The sequence below is a fragment of the Saccoglossus kowalevskii genome, chromosome 19 (genome assembly GCF_978046115.1).
Source record: "Saccoglossus kowalevskii chromosome 19, keSacKowa6.1, whole genome shotgun sequence".
Classification (NCBI taxonomy): Eukaryota; Metazoa; Hemichordata; class Enteropneusta; family Harrimaniidae; genus Saccoglossus; species Saccoglossus kowalevskii.
In genome coordinates, this window is record NC_140659.1 from 29,653,883 (window position 1) to 29,671,956 (window position 18,074).

Here is an 18,074-nt window from a genome sequence, read left to right on the forward strand (position 1 = left end):
GTATGCGCTTCAAGTTAGTGTTACGTAGTTATAATTCGTAGTGTATACGATGTTGTGCGCTGTACATAAAAAACCTTCAAAGTTTTCACTTTACGATAATTCATAATCCATTCAGTATACCAATGCAATGAGTATTGAAAGGGGTACGATATATCAATCATTAATATTAATAACATTGAAAATAATTCAAATCTTTAAAAATTAGTCCTCCTCAAAGCTAGTAAGAAAACTGTATGTTTATTGTTTAACAATCATATAACAAAACAATACCTGAGATAACAATGTACAATGAATAATGCCCCCGTGAGTAAAATAAAAAAACGTAATGACCCATTTCAATAAAAAAATGTTATTAATTATTGAAGTAGTTTGAAAACAACCAATTCTGTGTATTTGTCATCTGCATGTGTTTGTTATTTATTCTCTGAATGAAAAAGCATCAACAATTGTATTTCTTTTAGTTTTACATTTCCGATAAAATACGTTATTATACAATGATAGTTGTTCGTCATAAGTATTTAGTTATTGATAACAATATTTGAAAGACGTATTATTTGACGTAACGTCATTGTGACTGGAAGATGGTACACAAAGGGTATATGACTATAATTTCATTATTTTCCAAAAAAGATCTCTTTGAAATAATGTATGTTCGGTTTGAAACTTCAATAATATTCTTGGGAAATTTGCATGTGCTAACAATGTTAAATTTGTTTTATTTGGTATTATTGAATTCAGATTGAGTAGCCATATTGTTCAATACCAGTGTTATGTCCCATTTAGTGTTTGTGTTATCCAGTTCATATAACTGGACACGCGTGCGTAAACCCCGTAATTTCCGGGAAGTGCACACCCATCTCCAAAGTTAGTCACACCATAAACGGTCCACACGCCTCCGTCTTCTTTCATCAGTGGACCTCCACTGTCTCCATCGCACGTATCAACCCCACCGACTAAATATCCAGCGCATATAAAATCGTCGGTAATGTCTGCATGTCCAGCGTACATCCGAGAACAGTCTGCCTGGGCGGCTATTGGCAGAACGGCTTCGCGGAGCTTAAACGATCCAATGGGATGACCTTCATCAGTTTTTCCCCATCCTGCCACGTAGCACAAATCACCTTCTGAAGGGTCACGTCCGGATGTTGGTAAACAGGCAACGTTGACGTGACTGTTTACCGTGACCGTGTTTGAGAGCTCAACCAATGCTATATCGTAATAATTATTCATCGGTAGATATCCTGGGTAGACATACGTTGATTTCACCGCTACATCTTGTTCATGGCCCTCGTCAATATATAGATGGTGGTCGCCTAGTCGCACATGGTCAATACCCGCAATGCAATGCGCCGCTGTGAGCACCCAGTTTGGGCTGATAAGTGTGCCACCACAGTAGAAGATTCCATACGAGTCTATAAGCGCAACCTGAAATGATAGACAAGTAGATAGCTACTTTATTTACAAATTTGTGCATTCTTTGATATATAATAGTTATTGGAACCATCGTAGACAAAACGTGCTGTCAATGCTGTCAATGAAACGACGCGTTGAATGATACATGTTTAATGAAAATGAGAACAATTTTAATGCGCATGCACGTACCTATAATACAAAGTGTATACAAAATTAAATGTTTTACCTATGTGTGTGTTGAAACGTAGCGTTAATAGAACATATATGACATATTAGGTAAATCAACATTTTAAGAAGAATTGCTCACCTGCCATGGCCAATTTCCAGGGCGTGTTTCGTTTCCACCAACAACAGCCATAGGTACTGCTCGAACTCCGCAATTGGGCACGAGGTCACGGTCTAAAAACAAAAAAGCGATATACACCAGGTAACATGATTTTAATGATTACCTCTTCAATATTCACTCACTACTATATGATTAATTCGACTAAACCCGTGTTTTATTAAATGTTAATATACAAAACAAATCAAAACAATATCGGCGCTCTGTCGAATGGCGTTTACTTGCCCCTATTTATAAGTTAGAAGCGGCTCGTCGATAGAGGGCGCCATTCACTGGAACGGTGTATGATTGTCTAAATACAATATGTGTAGTAGAAGAATAGATGACCATGCACATAGACTATTGGGGCATCGCACATACATATACGCGTACTAGGCCACGTGGTCATAGTATAGCTCACGTGTTTGACGATGCTAGAATATCAGTATTAACAACTCAACCAGCGTACCCGCCCCCAGAAACCGATGATTGATCGTACTTACGGGGGCACTGTAAAGTTTTACAGATACTCTCCTCATTTACGTTTCCTTGGCAACCAGTTAGTCTTAGTCTTGATCTTGACCTGTATGTTAGACACACTCTGGACCGTGATTTGATTCCGAATCCACACGTCTTGGAGCATGGTGACCATTCCGACCAAACTGACCAGTTTTTCAGAACTGCGAAATAGTGTTAAATTTAGCGTTTACTACAGTTTCGTGCCGTCACTCTAAGAGTTCTGAACGATTAGGTGGTTGGTGAGAAAAAATACTTATATGTTTTTTTCTTTTCTTTATGACTCTTGGCGGCGCGCATATAATTAATTTCATCAAATAACAATATTAACATTAATATGTGCATTGTTGGTATATCGTGTGATTGAATACTCCTTAGGTCATAGGTAGGTAGGTTACTGGCATAGATCATGTAATTTTGAACTTACCCGGATGTCTGCCCGTTAATCTATTGAATTTTCTTTCTGCAGATATCTATCGAAAATTTAGATAATCGTTTAACAACAACAAATAATTAAACGTAACGAGATTGGTGTCAGTGGGGGTAACATACAAAGAACGATGAGATCACGGGATGGGCGTGTACGTCCATATCAACTCTTTGAACGAAAAACTCTTCTGTGTCTGTTTCTGTGTTTTGCATCAGCATTTTGATAGACAGTTATTAGCGTATAACAAACCCATGCCATTATATAATTCTAAATTAACTGAATTTGAACTTAAAAATACATTGTGATACTCACCAACAACAGTGAAATCGCAACTACACTGAAGCCCACCAAGAGATGAAATGTCTGTCTCGACATGACTTCGCCCTTTGTCACGTAGTGAAATTAATTGTACTGTGGCCTGTATGGTCATATATACATTGCACGTTGTGTAGTTCGATACACGTGTGACGTCACTAGTCATATTCACGTTGTAATGCAAGAACACAGTTATCGACACATAATCGTAAGTAAAATGGTTTCTTGCAGAAGGAGGCGACAGTCGTCAGTAACAAATATCTCTGTATTAGGTTCATATTCCATGCAACACAACGGTGTGTTTATAACCCCGTGTGGTATGACGCACGCGAGAGTATGTTGGAGTTTACCCTGAATCGGGATATGTGTGTTGAATGATATCTCAAGAACTGCGCATGCTCATCGAATTGCAGGAAAACTTGGTACTCCGTCATAATCCATAGGCTCGCTTAAATTTTATGTTGGGAAAACGTAAGATGATAAACAGACGATTTTTCACTTTATTGATGAAGAGCATGTGAAACCAGTATAAACAGTCTGACGTCACGGTCTACACTGATTCGTCCCGAGCGTTGATCACTGACGTCAACAAGTATACTGTAGAATGCTGTGTGGGTAATATTTTTATATTGATTTTTGTTGCATTTGCAGCAAATAGTTACCAAACAATGAGAAATCTATAGGATTGGATATACCTCTCAGCTGGCTTCACATGCATAGTTCAAGACTGTCTAACCGGTGCTTATACCAGGATTTAGTTGCAGCACTGTGGTCTGTGGTTACAGCTTCATTTTCCGAGTAATCACAAGAAATTGACATTACAATAGAAAATAAAAGACTGGCACTCCCATACAATTAATAGCAAGTGAAATTCCTGGAATTGAAACATAGATTTTGAAGTCACTGGTGTAGGCATTGAATAACTTCAATTCAAGTTGGCATAAAGACGAGGTAGTTTATTTAATCAGTGCTGAACTAGAGGTTGACATTATACGATACTTTACGTTTGGGTACATGAATATATTTGCCGAGTGAAATGAAATTTGAACAACAGTAATGGTACTTCTAAGCAGTAACGTATTATGACTAAAACTAATTTGCATATCACCCATGCAATGACGTTTTTGGTATTTTCACGGTCAATATGCAAATGAACATGGTATTGGCGATTCGCTCCACTTGGATTGCCCTTAAAATCACTTTAATTTTGTGTATCTGTGTGTGTGTGTGATTTCTAGTGTTTTCACGTATTAATTCTTCTGTGATTTGTTTGGCTTGGCCGATTTCGCTCAAACTTAGCAGGTAGGTCACACCTTCACCCTAGTTATCAGGAAATGTATCTCCTACAAATTTTGGATACAACACCTCAGACATAGCTCATTTTGCTCAGCTTGAGTGTGGGCACAAAGTTACTATTGGTAAAATCTGAAAACAAATTCTGACCACCGTTTCCATGGAAACAGCCAACAACTGAATTTGTTAATACCTTCACGCCAAATGTATCACACCCTACATTTCTATGATTAAAAAGCATGGACGTAGCTCATTCTAATCTGCTTGAGTGTGGGCAACAATTTACTGAGATTTTTTTTTGGCTTGGCTAATTTTGTTTATAATTGACAGGCAGATCGTACCGTCACTAATTGGCAAAATAATCCTGGTCCACAGCTACCATGGCAACAGCCAAAAACTGTTTTTTGAATACTTTCGACCCCAAATTTATTACCACCCACTAGTCTTGTATTCATGCCTTTTATTTTGGCTACGTTGCACACCGGTAAGAGATCACCGACGCCGACATTGTTACACTGTATCAACGTAATCCCGACGCAACTTTGAACTTTGAATGAACTGTAAATGCTGCCTGCAATCTAGAAAATACTATCGGTTGGAATTAATAAATTTAAGGGATTGTTCAGTTACTCTGGCCTGGGGGGGGGGGGGGGTCGGCAGATTCCATTTTGTCAGCTGTAAATCTCAGTTGACCCACCCCTATCAACAACAAAAAGTGGGCGACCCCCTAACATTATATTTTAAAACATGCTGACCCCCGAAAAACAAAGAAACATTAACAGTTTTGGCTCTGACATGATTACAAAATGTATGATGTGCATTGAAAATATCGTGGTTTGCCGTAATTTTTAGTGTTTGCATTTAATAGACCAGTCACCTTAGGAGGGGAGGGGAAGCATAAAGCCAAAAAACGACAACAGAAAAGGCTGCAGGAAGTAGGAAAATCTATGCTGCTAAAGATAGTAAATAAAAACAAAGCTGTGGAGTACTCACTTGATAAACGCCCTTATAAGATAGGAAAAGAGGATTTGAATCTAGGCGGTTTGAAAACTAATTTGGATTTAATATATCTTTCATATCTTATAGACCAGGAAAGCTTTACACCTGAAGCACAGTCTGTGCTTATGAAAACAAAGGACACTTTGATTTTTGTATAAATTTGTGTTGGATTTTGGTATTTTACAGAGCAAAATATGCATATTTAAAAGTTAAAAAAACAAAAAAACTATTTATTTATATACATGAATCCATTTAACTTTTTTGATTTGCTGAACAAAAACTGTCACTGCTCTTTGTACTAATTGCTGTGTTTTTCCGTCTCCAGCTACAATTGGATAAATCCAGTAAATATCTTATACAATGGTGACTTCAGACTTTAAATAAAATAATCTGATATCACATGGACTTGGGATGTGTTCAAAACTAATAACTGTATAATTGCATGGGGCTCTGCCGCATTGCATAATCTGTTAGTTATTTGTCAACTTCAACCCCAAAATATTTAGCCTATAACATTTTTTGCATCAACAAATTTATAGGCAATATGGGTAATAGTTATTAATAGGTATAGGTATTAATAGGTATTAATAGGTAATAGCCCGGTTTTAGTTATAAACCGACGTTAGCTTCACGTTCATGTCCTACCATGGCAACAGCCGAAAACATATTGCTAGTTTTTTTTTAGTGGAGTGGATCGCCAACCGGCTTGTTTTCATTGGCAAAATCGTTCAGCAACATGTTTGGCATATTAGGTGTACATCACATGGACTACTACTATTGAGAGAACTTTATGTATGTTGAATGAGTTTTATAAACCCCGAAGGGCTCTTGGAAGATCCACCCGCAGTAAAATTAGCGATTGCCATTGAGGCGCAACCATCAACATTAAAATCCCAGGTTTCTGCTGGCGACGTTACCCAGTTCCAAATAAAGATCACCAACGCCAAATAAGCAACATTTTAACCGGTAATCAAGATTAATTCAATCCACGGCTAACAAGCAACATCACAAGTGAAGTTGTAGCGTGAAGCTCAGCGACTACTGCTGACAACGTAAGTCATGCTTGCGTGCCTTCACCATTGTATTCAAACAAATCACGTGGTGTGCCGTTCTCTTTCAAACCCGGGATTCGATCAATAGGGGAGTTTCATTAAAAAAAAACACATTGCAAATCATGCAAATTCAACATTTTCAAACCAGTATACTAAAACAGAAATGCTCAGCGATTCAAAAGAAGGATAGATGTTACTTTTCATTATACACATCTCTGTTGATACAATCCCTCACATATTCTATTCCCAGTTATACCTGCGTAAATGGATTAGCCTCTTTTGATGTTGACATTCAGACTAAAATCACGTGACATGCTGTTAAAATTGGCTGTTGCATACACTTTCGCCGGTCTGGAAAATGTGTTTAGTTAGCTCTCATTCAAGTAACAATGCAGATTTCCCAGTGGGAGTGAAACTATTCGACTCTGCCATTAAAAAATAGGGGTGTTTTGAGCATAAAACGAATAACCCTGGAGTGCACACAACACACTGAATTTCGGAACAAATCTTGCATTATTTACAGCAGCAGAATACCACAGAAATATCAGACGAAACATGGAAACACTATATATATGTATTTCGGCCTGAACCCTCTCTATTGCAATTCCAGGAATTACCCCCCATATGTGCAACCATTTTCCACGTTGGTACCATCCAAGCCTGAAAACAAAATCTTAATACCACGCTGAAGCGTTTGGTAATAACTTGTGCGATGTAGTGGCGTGGCGCCGCGTGCATCACATAGATCCACAAAGATACTATACAATTTGAAAAACTACGGCATGGTAATATTCACGCTGCCGTTCAGTGTATTTTAAATGGTAAAATGCTGGTTCAAATGCCTGTCATACTACCTAAATGTTTTGTACGTGGGTGCTTTTTGGAATGACTCTCAGACCAGCGGGTTAGATTCAGTTTCATCCATAACCCAAAACTTTTATATATCTTTGGTATTTTTATATATAAATTATATACCGTTTGTGGAGATAATCTCAAAGTTGTGCTTAATAATTGCGTAGTTTGCATAAAGTTGTCTAATTAGATTTTCCACGCCATTTGATTAAATCAATGATAGACTCAGAAGAACGTAGACATGGTCGTTTATTGTTATATTTTGTTCAAATGTATGCACGATATTATTATGAATTCGGAAGGTTAAACCATGCTTTTTGCAGTCGTAATTCAAGAACCACTGTGTTGTTCCATTAAAATTGCTCATATTTTAAAATCATCGTACAAGATAATTTCTTAGGTAATGTTTCGCTTTTATTTTAATTTATTTGAACCATATCTTCTATTTCGTAACATTTGACTTTATTTTTGAAGGATGTCCTATATATGTATACTCATTTTAATATGATAACCTTATTTCTTCATTAATTTTAAATAATTTGTGTTTCCGTACCTTCAATCATTGAGTTCTTGTTCAAACATTGAGATCTTGCTAATCGCTCTTCCCTAATCAAGAACAGTTTGTGTCGGATAGTGTCCGATATCATTCTTCGACATTTACAACAGAAAAACTCCCTCAGAAGTGAAAAGTGCAATATCGTCTGGGTCTTTGTGCTTCAAATAAATGATTGTAACGCAGGTCCGTAGTCAGCACTTTTGAATAGGGGGTTCGAAACAACAATAATTAATTTGATGTGAAACGTGTAAATTTTATAATATTCAAAAAGTTTCTTTGAGCTCTGTTACAGATGTAAGGTAGGTTCTCTGGTCAGCAAGTTGACAAAAGACACTAGTCCCCAACTTAATTTAGAAACGTAGCACAGGGCGACCGATGTGATATTTGGATAACTAAACTAATGCAATGAAGCGTTACACACCACAATGATTGATCAAGAACAAGACTAATATGATATATGTCAAAGGTCACTAGCATTTATTTAACCTTGCATGCAAATAGGGAAAATAGATTCCTGTACAGGGTGATACTATGGGGCAACTTCAACATACACTTTAGTTTGCAATAATGCACAATAATAATTAACAGCAGTCAACAGTAAACAAGAGTTCACTAAGTATCAGAATATACCAATTATTGACAACAAGAGTTCACTACAATGTCCACGATCTCCTAACAACCGGGCGGTGCTTCGGCGTCACGGTTGCTAAGGTAATAATGTCACAACGCGTTGTTCAGCAATGTTGACGTTCATGCGCGGTTACACACATAACGGTCACGCACTCATAACAAATTCAGGCATAGCCTCCGGCCTCTAGATCGACTTCGGCGAATAATACACACACGGGTTGACGAATATGGACTAGTTGTATTTACTCGCGTATTGTAGAGCAATGTTGATGAAGGGTATATTAACTTAAATAAAGCCTCGACCATGCGTTCGTTGAAATCTTCATAAGTAGATTAACGGAGCGTAGACTGTTCATTCACTTTCTTTACGATAAGAGGTTCACACAGTAATGTCACTCATTGACGATATACACAATATACTAGTATATATATGAGGAATACACGGTACTGTCACTTGTTGACTACGTTACACGGCGCGAGGCATTCACGGTAACGTCACTCGTTGACGATAGTCGCACTAAAACTAAGAGGTATTCACGGTAATGTTACTCATTGATAATCTTCGTGATTAAGAGGTACTCACGGCAATGTCATTCATAGATGATTTCTGGGCGAATGCGAACTTCACATGTAAACAATGCCAGTCCAGCAAAACTGTCACTTCCGGGTTCGCAGACAAGTTGTCTCACGGAAAATCGTTCGATCCAATTCGGAGTGATGCCGTCTCACAGTTCAAGTACCCACAACTTCAATTCAGCAACTTTCCAGTGATGAAAGTGCTCTTTTCAGTCAGCGACTTTCAGTTTCACCTCCCGTGTCCCCTCGTCAGTGAATCCTCCTGTCCTGCTTGGTTTTCCTTTTTTACCTCCTCTGTCAATCCGCGAGCGCGCGACCCGTTATCTCAAATTGACTAATAACGTGAATGAATCACATGATAATAAGCAGAATAAACAGATTAATTAGAACAAATAATAGGTCACTCACAAATGTGACAAATAAACACTGGGCATGGCACAATACAATCAGAACTATTTTCTAAGCCGCATCACATGCGCTCCTTGATTGCTAAGTGTAGAACTATTTCATAACGCAACAACTTGTACATGTATGTACCATAATAACTCTATTAGACTGATCATTCATAAAACAACTTATCGACTATGTTTCGCTAGCATAGAAAATACACATGGTTACACAGACATTTTTATATTCTCGATTTTTAGTTCAATTGGTTTACTTTGTGTTACGATGGTAAGTTATTTCACGTGACATCTTCGAACTATTTTACCATTTTAGAGGGGTCCTGAGCCATTCCCCACCCACACCCTACATCCACTACGGCAACATTTTGTACACAAAAAAAAACAAGACTGTACGTATCTTAGCATTATTGTCTAAGGATTTTAAGGTAGAATGCTACTCAAGTTTTTTCGCTCTTCACAAGTTAGCGCACATAAAAGTGAAACGATTTCATGCCGAAATCTGTCTACAATTTTCTATTATGTAATTTTATTTCTGTACATGACCTCAGCCCATCGTACAAAATGTAATGGGTAGAAAAGTGCATAGCACGTTTTAAAAGCAACATCCATATAAACATATGGTAAGTTCAGCTGGATTCATATTCATCTAGTCGCTTGAAAACTTTTAAAAGATACAGAGCTAGATGATATATGGATTGGTAGTTTGTGTAGCGACAAGTAAGCCCAGACTGTCAGTATTTGCCTAATTGCATAGGGTTACTGACAAAAGATCAGCCCTTAGATCATTATAAAATGGACATATAAAAACAAAGTGAATTTCATTTTCTACCATGCTAAATTCAAACGTATCACTGCAAAAACTAAAAATTTATTCATCTAACCGTATTTTTCGTGTCTGCCTAATTCAACATTATGTTTATGGCCAAAACAGCGAAAACTCGTCAGTATATATTTTAGTCTATAATTGCTTGCCAATAAATCTCCCAGGTTAGTTATAATACTACTTTGATTTTTCCGAAAGTATACAGCCTGGATGATTGTGAAATTGAGGCATGCCATTCATGCTGATATTTTTTTTATCTTTTGAGTAAATATCTCTAAGAAATTTACAGTATCCCCAACTTGTTTTTCAAACCAGACAATGCCGAAACCATATTTGAACAGGAGATTTTTATGTGGGTTTCCCAAGTAAGCTTGCCAGTCTTGTCTAATCATTTAAGCATTATATAACATGTTTTGGGGTTCCAGCTATTTTTTACTTCAAGTAATTTTAACCAATATGAGATACAATGCTTGAAATAACACAGCATAATGGCAGCCTACCACATTCGTCCAACATCGCTACATGGTTTCTACAACTATTAACGCTAATGAGTAGATATCTGCAAAATGTTATCTGTACCCTCTCAATTGCCGAATTTTCGTGCCCCCATATCGCTACTATAGGAAATAGCTGGCACAATGATTGCATCAAACAAATTAAATACACTAACCAATGGCATACTATCAAGTTTCGCACAGTTTGTTGTTTCACGGTAAATCTGTTTTTAGAGGGCGGTAAAATAATATGCATATAGTAGCAGTTTAGCAGTGGTCTCAATTGACTTCAATGACTACATCTCCTTTTTATGAACCCACTTAAAATATAGTTAATTTTCTAAAACATTAAATAAACGTGTAAAAAATATGTTTGAAAAATATGATTCATCGCATAGTTTGACTAATACAATAAGTTGACTACATTTGGCTGATACACTAGGAACAAAACAGTATATATGCCATCATTAACTTGAAGAATACAAAACTAATGAACCAAACTAGGAAAGTACAGTGTCGTGTTGTCGTGTCAATCCCGTTCGATCCCCACACTTTACTAACTGAGCGAACACTAACACAAGACAAACGGCCCTATTCAGGACCACCACATCCTCCGGAGAGTGACTATACCATTACATTATTGTTTCAATGTTGTTTAAATATTTAACATCAGCTGCTTGAACGCGATCTTCATTACACCATCGCGGAATCATCGAATACAAGCTTGCCCATTTATAACAACTTTTTTTTATTGGCCGCTGTTGAGCTGGGCGGCGTAACTTCACGATTGACGTTTAAAGCTCGTTGCCACCAAAATGCTCATTACTATGCAAGTTCAGCTGAATATGATAGTTACCTTACTGAGTCAAGTGGTTTAAACGATGATAATTATTTTAATTAATACTGTTTGTGTTATTATGTTCTAATCTACGATCATAAATCTATTCACTTCCAAAATTTAGGTGGTCCGAGCGAACCCCCCGACCCCCCCCCCCCCAAACTATGGGCCTGTAATGAAAATATGTAATTCCCTGGCAGGGAGATACGATCATCACGAACGTAAAATCAATCGTTGCGTAATTGAATATATTTGGAATAAAGAAATCCCCCCCCTCTTTCTCCCTCTAATTAATGTTGTATTTTTTGACCTACTGACCAGTCTCAAATATGTGCCACGAATGAATATTTATGCCAAAAGTTCTAGATTATGAGGTAAAACTAAAAAGTATGTCTTTAAAGAAATTTAGAAAGGTACTCTCCCTCATTTAAGTGCAACGCCCCTCCAAAAAGTCTTTCTCTTTAAACTAAAGAAATTGCTCACTATTTTTCCTGTTTTCGTACAAATTTTACACTGCCCTCAAAAAATAGAAATATTTTTCCCTGCCCTCAAAGAATATTTTTGTAACTTCGTTTTCAAAGAAAACGACCGCACCAGAATTAAGATTTTTAACAATAACTTTTCCCGTGTGGTGTTTCACGTGGCGCAATTTTTATATCGCATTCACGAATACACGTAAGCCACTTACTTGGTAGATTTTACGGTCTTTCCATTCTTCTGGTGTACGCCGACACAAAACAAATAACACTAAAATTAACACTAGATAAATTGTGAGCGTCTCCATGGTGATGGAAGCGATTTTGAAAGTTGATGTCTATATATAATCTTAATTATTGACATTTATTAATTTATCTGATTTGAAGTATGACGAATACAAACACGAATAGTGTCTCATAAACTCCTCCTTGTGGAGTGAATGTAAATAACTTCACTCAGTATTTCTTAAGTCAAAAAATTAATTAAATTACTCATTATTCATTTTGAAATTTGATTTATAATGTTTTGAAAATTTCCCTCATGCTCCGAATAATATTTGTAAAAATTCTTACCAAAATATTATTTTTCACCACCAACCAAGATGAAATTCATTGCATTGCTACAGAGTACTAACTCGTATATTTTACTAAGTTTGGGTAAATATTTGTTTAAGAGTTTTCATTACAGAGAAACTGAAATGGAAGTATGATTTGAAGTATATGTATCTTGTAATTTTAAAGCGACCGTGTGTAATTTAAGTTTTGAAATGTAACAGTACTTTAGGCCGGTGGCCATATAGTGCGGAATAAAGAAAATATAAATATATTTGTAAAAAAACCATCCTATTTCTTTCTACTAAGAACTTCACCATAAGAAACTCTGAAGTGAGTGATGGTAGATTACGAAAAACAAATCTGGACAGAGAATAATTTGTTTAAAACCCGAAAAATTACATACATTTGTTAGATGTAAAAGTTAAAATAAAAAAAACTCAGAACTACGAGTAAAAATGAATAAAATAATAATTTGCATAGTTCTCCATCATCTCCTGAATCGAGTCTCTGTACATTGGTCAAACCCTAAACTGACAATTGTTATTACATTCCATCATTCCACGGTAAATTATCATACGAGATACGAAGGTGACTCTTGAGCGACCTTTATATCAAATTCTATCCGATATGTTTCTGTTTTTTAAGGTACTACTAGGTAAGGCCTACTCATAATTACTAGTATTTAGATAACGTGTTTTGAGAAACTTGTCATAATATTTTTTCAAAAATCGCCATTTTTATGCCAATTCCATAGTTCCATAGATCTAAACGAAAACTGTGATCACATACCCGTATGATATTATATGCCCCTACGAATATAAAGAAAGATTAGTGAAAAACGAAGATTGACATCGTGGTGTATCGGTGACATGGGATTCTAATACAGTACGACGGGTGCAAGACTAATTGCGGACTAAAAATAAACATTGTCCTCTTATGGGTTCATCCACAGAACACATATCCTTGCCAAACGAGGGTATAAAAGTATGACATCGAATTCAGTCCGTGAAGCTATATAGTCGAAGCACATCAGAAATATGGGCATTTTAGTGTTTTTATTCGATATTGTACGTTGTTAAACACACTTACAATTCATCGTCAACAAAACTCGTTTCGCGAACTATGCACGTGCGCATGCGCTTCAAGTTAGTGTTACGTAGTTACGGTATAATTCGTAGTGTATACGATGTTGTGCGCTGTACATAAAAAACCTTCAAAGTTTTCACTTTACGATAATTCATAATCCATTCAGTATACCAATGCAATGAGTATTGAAATGGGTACGATATATCAATCATTAATATTAATAACATTGAAAATAATTCAAATCTTTAAAAATTAGTCCTCCTCAAAGCTAGTAAGAAAACTGTATGTTTATTGTTTAACAATCATATAACAAAACAATACCTGAGATAACAATGTACAATGAATAATGCCCCCGTGAGTAAAATAAAAAAACGTAATGACCCATTACAATAAAAAAATGTTATTAATTATTGAAGTAGTTTGAAAACAACCAATTCTGTGTATTTGTCATCTGCATGTGTTTGTTATTTATTCTCTGAATGAAAAAGCATCAACAATTGTATTTCTTTTAGTTTTACATTTCCGATAAAATACGTTATTATACAATGATAGTTGTTCGTCATAAGTATTTAGTTATTGATAACAATATTTGAAAGACGTATTATTTGACGTAACGTCATTGTGACTGGAAGATGGTACACAAAGGGTATATGACTATAATTTCATTATTTTCCAAAAAAGATCTCTTTGAAATAATGTATGTTCGGTTTGAAACTTCAATAATATTCTTGGGAAATTTGCATGTGCTAACAATGTTAAATTTGTTTTATTTGGTATTATTGAATTCAGATTGAGTAGCCATATTGTTCAATACCAGTGTTATGTCCCATTTAGTGTTTGTGTTATCCAGTTCATATAACTGGACACGCGTGCGTAAACCCCGTAATTTCCGGGAAGTGCACATCCATCTCCAAAGTTAGTCACACCATAAACGGTCCACACGCCTCCGTCTTCTTTCATCAGTGGACCTCCACTGTCTCCATCGCACGTATCAACCCCACCGACTAAATATCCAGCGCATATAAAATCGTCGGTAATGTCTGCATGTCCAGCGTACATCCGAGAACAGTCTGCCTGGGCGGCTATTGGCAGAACGGCTTCGCGGAGCTTAAACGATCCAATGGGATGACCTTCATCAGTTTTTCCCCATCCTGCCACGTAGCACAAATCACCTTCTGAAGGGTCACGTCCGGATGTTGGTAAACAGGCAACGTTGACGTGACTGTTTACCGTGACCGTGTTTGAGAGCTCAACCAATGCTATATCGTAATAATTATTCATCGGTAGATATCCTGGGTAGACATACGTTGATTTCACCGCTACATCTTGTTCATGGCCCTCGTCAATATATAGATGGTGGTCGCCTAGTCGCACATGGTCAATACCCGCAATGCAATGCGCCGCTGTGAGCACCCAGTTTGGGCTGATAAGTGTGCCACCACAGTAGAAGATTCCATACGAGTCTATAAGCGCAACCTGAAATGATAGACAAGTAGATAGCTACTTTATTTACAAATTTGTGCATTCTTTGATATATAATAGTTATTGGAACCATCGTAGACAAAACGTGCTGTCAATGCTGTCAATGAAACGACGCGTTGAATGATACATGTTTAATGAAAATGAGAACAATTTTAATGCGCATGCACGTACCTATAATACAAAGTGTAGACAAAATTAAATGTTTTACCTATGTGTGTGTTGAAACGTAGCGTTAATAGAACATATATGACATATTAGGTAAATCAACATTTTAAGAAGAATTGCTCACCTGCCATGGCCAATTTCCAGGGCGTGTTTCGTTTCCACCAACAACAGCCATAGGTACTGCTCGAACTCCGCAATTGGGCACGAGGTCACGGTCTAAAAACAAAAAAAGCGATATACACCAGGTAACATGATTTTAATGATTACCTCTTCAATATTCACTCACTACTATATGATTAATTCGACTAAACCCGTGTTTTATTAAATGTTAATATACAAAACAAATCAAAACAATATCGGCGCTCTGTCGAATGGCGTTTATTTGCCCCTATTTATATGTTAGAAGCGGCTCGTGGATAGAGGGCGCCATTCACTGGAACGGTGTACGATTGTCTAAATACAATATGTGTAGTAGAAGAATAGATGACCATGCACATAAACTATTGGGGCATCGCACATACATATACGCGTACTAGGCCACATGGTCATAGTATAGCTCACGTGTTTGACGATGCTAGAATATCAGTATTAACAACTCAACCAGCGTACCCGCCCCCAGAAACCGTTGATTGATCGTACTTACGGGGGCACTGTAAAGTTTTACAGATACTCTCCTCATTTACGTTTCCTTGGCAACCAGTTAGTCTTAGTCTTGATCTTGACCTGTATGTTAGACACACTCTGGACCGTGATTTGATTCCGAATCCACACGTCTTGGAACATGGTGACCATTCCGACCAAACTGACCAGTTTTTCAGAACTGCGAAATAGTGTTAAATTTAGCGTTTACTACAGTTTCGTGCCGTCACTCTAAGAGTTCTGAACGATTAGGTGGTTGGTGAGAAAAAATACTTATATGTTTGTTTGTTTTCTTTATGACTCTTGGCGGCGCGCATATAATTCATTTCATCAAATAACAATATTAACATTAATATGTGCATTGTTGGTATATCGTGTGATTGAATACTCCTTAGGTCATAGGTAGGTAGGTTACTGGCATATATCATGTAATTTTGAACTTACCCGGATGTCTGCCCGTTAATCTATTGAATTTTCTTTCTGCAGATATCTATCGAAAATTTAGATAATCGTTTAACAACAACAAATAATTAAACGTAACGAGATTGGTGTCAGTGGGGGTAACATACAAAGAACGGGAGTTGTAGGCAACGATGAGATCACGGGATGGGCGTGTACGTCGATATCAACTCTTTGAACGAAAAACTCTTCTGTGTCTGTTTCTGTGTTTTGCATCAGCATTTTGATAGACAGTTATTAGCGTATAACAAACCCATGCCATTATATAATTCTAAATTAACTGAATTTGAACTTAAAAATACATTGTGATACTCACCAACAACAGTGAAATCGCAACTACACTGAAGCCCACCAAGAGATGAAATGTCTGTCTCGACATGACTTCGCCCTCTGTCACGTAGTGAAATTAATTGTAATGTGGCCTGTATGGTCATATATATACATTGCACGTTGTGTAGTTCGATACACGTGTGACGTCACTAGTCATATTCACGTTGTGTTTATAACCCCGTGTGGTATGACGCACGCGAGAGTATGTTGGCGTTTACCCTGAATCGGGATATGTGTGTTGAATGATATCTCAAGAACTGCGCATGCTCATCGAATTGCAGGAAAACTTTGTACTCCGTCATAATCCATAGGCTCGCTTAAATTTTATGTTGGGAAAACGTAAGATGATAAACAGACGATTTTTCACTTTACTGATGAAGAGCATGTGAAATCAGTATAAACAGTCTGACGTCACGGTCTACACTGATTCGTCCCGAGCGTTGATCACTGTCGTCAATAACTTGTGCGATGTAGTGGCGTGGCGCCGCGTGCATCACATAGATCCACAAAGATACTATACAATTTGAAAAACTACGGCATGGTAATATTCACGCTGCCGTTCAGTGTATTTTAAATGTAAAATGCTGGTTCAAATGCCTGTCATACTACCTAAATGTTTGGTACGTGGGTGCTTTTGGAATGACTCTCAGACCAGCGGGTTAGATTCAGTTTCATCCATAACCCAAAACTTTTATATATCTTTGGTATTTATATATATAAATTATATACCGTTTGTGGAGATAATCTCAAAGTTGTGCTTAATAATTGCGTAGTTTGCATAAAGTTGTCCAATTAGATTTTCCACGCCATTTGATTAAATTAATGATAGACTCAGAAGAACGTAGACATGGTCGTTTATTGTTATATTTTGTTCAAATGTATTCACGATATTATTATGAATTCGGAAGGTTAAACCATGCTTTTTGTAGTCGTAATTCAAGAACCACTGTGTTGTTCCATTAAAATTGCTCATATTTTAAAATCATCGTACAAGATAATTTCTTAGGTAATGTTTCGCTTTTATTTTAATTTATTTGAACCATATCTTCTATTTCGTAACATTTGACTTTATTTTTGAAGGATGTCCTATATATGTATACTCATTTTAATATGATAACCGTATTTCTTCATTGATTTTAAATAATTTGTGTTTCCGTACCTTCAATCATTGAGTTCTTGTTCAAACATTGAGATCTTGCTAATCGCTCTTCCCTAATCAAGAACAGTTTGTGTCGGATAGTGTCCGATATCATTCTTCGACATTTACAACAGAAAAACTCCCTCAGAAGTGAAAAGTGCAATATCGTCTGGGTCTTTGTGTTTCAAATAAATGATTGTAATGAAAATATGTAATTCCCTGGTAGGG

The 18,074-nt window shown here is 36.8% G+C and overlaps 1 protein-coding gene across 1 annotated transcript; it reads right to left on the minus strand.

The window, feature by feature from the left end:
- Nucleotides 1-218: 218 nt before the first annotated feature.
- LOC100369517 (transmembrane protease serine 9-like) lies at nt 219-16,600 on the minus strand. Its single transcript, XM_085493790.1, has 8 exons — nt 16,489-16,600; nt 15,924-16,100; nt 15,405-15,496; nt 14,456-15,109; nt 2,679-2,724; nt 2,239-2,415; nt 1,721-1,812; nt 219-1,425 (listed from the first exon to the last, which is right to left on the minus strand). Exons 1-8 carry the CDS (start codon nt 16,598-16,600, stop codon nt 769-771), a joined length of 2,007 nt encoding a protein of 668 aa, XP_085349916.1. The 3' UTR covers nt 219-768.
- Between the last annotated feature and the right edge of the window lie 1,474 nt (nt 16,601-18,074).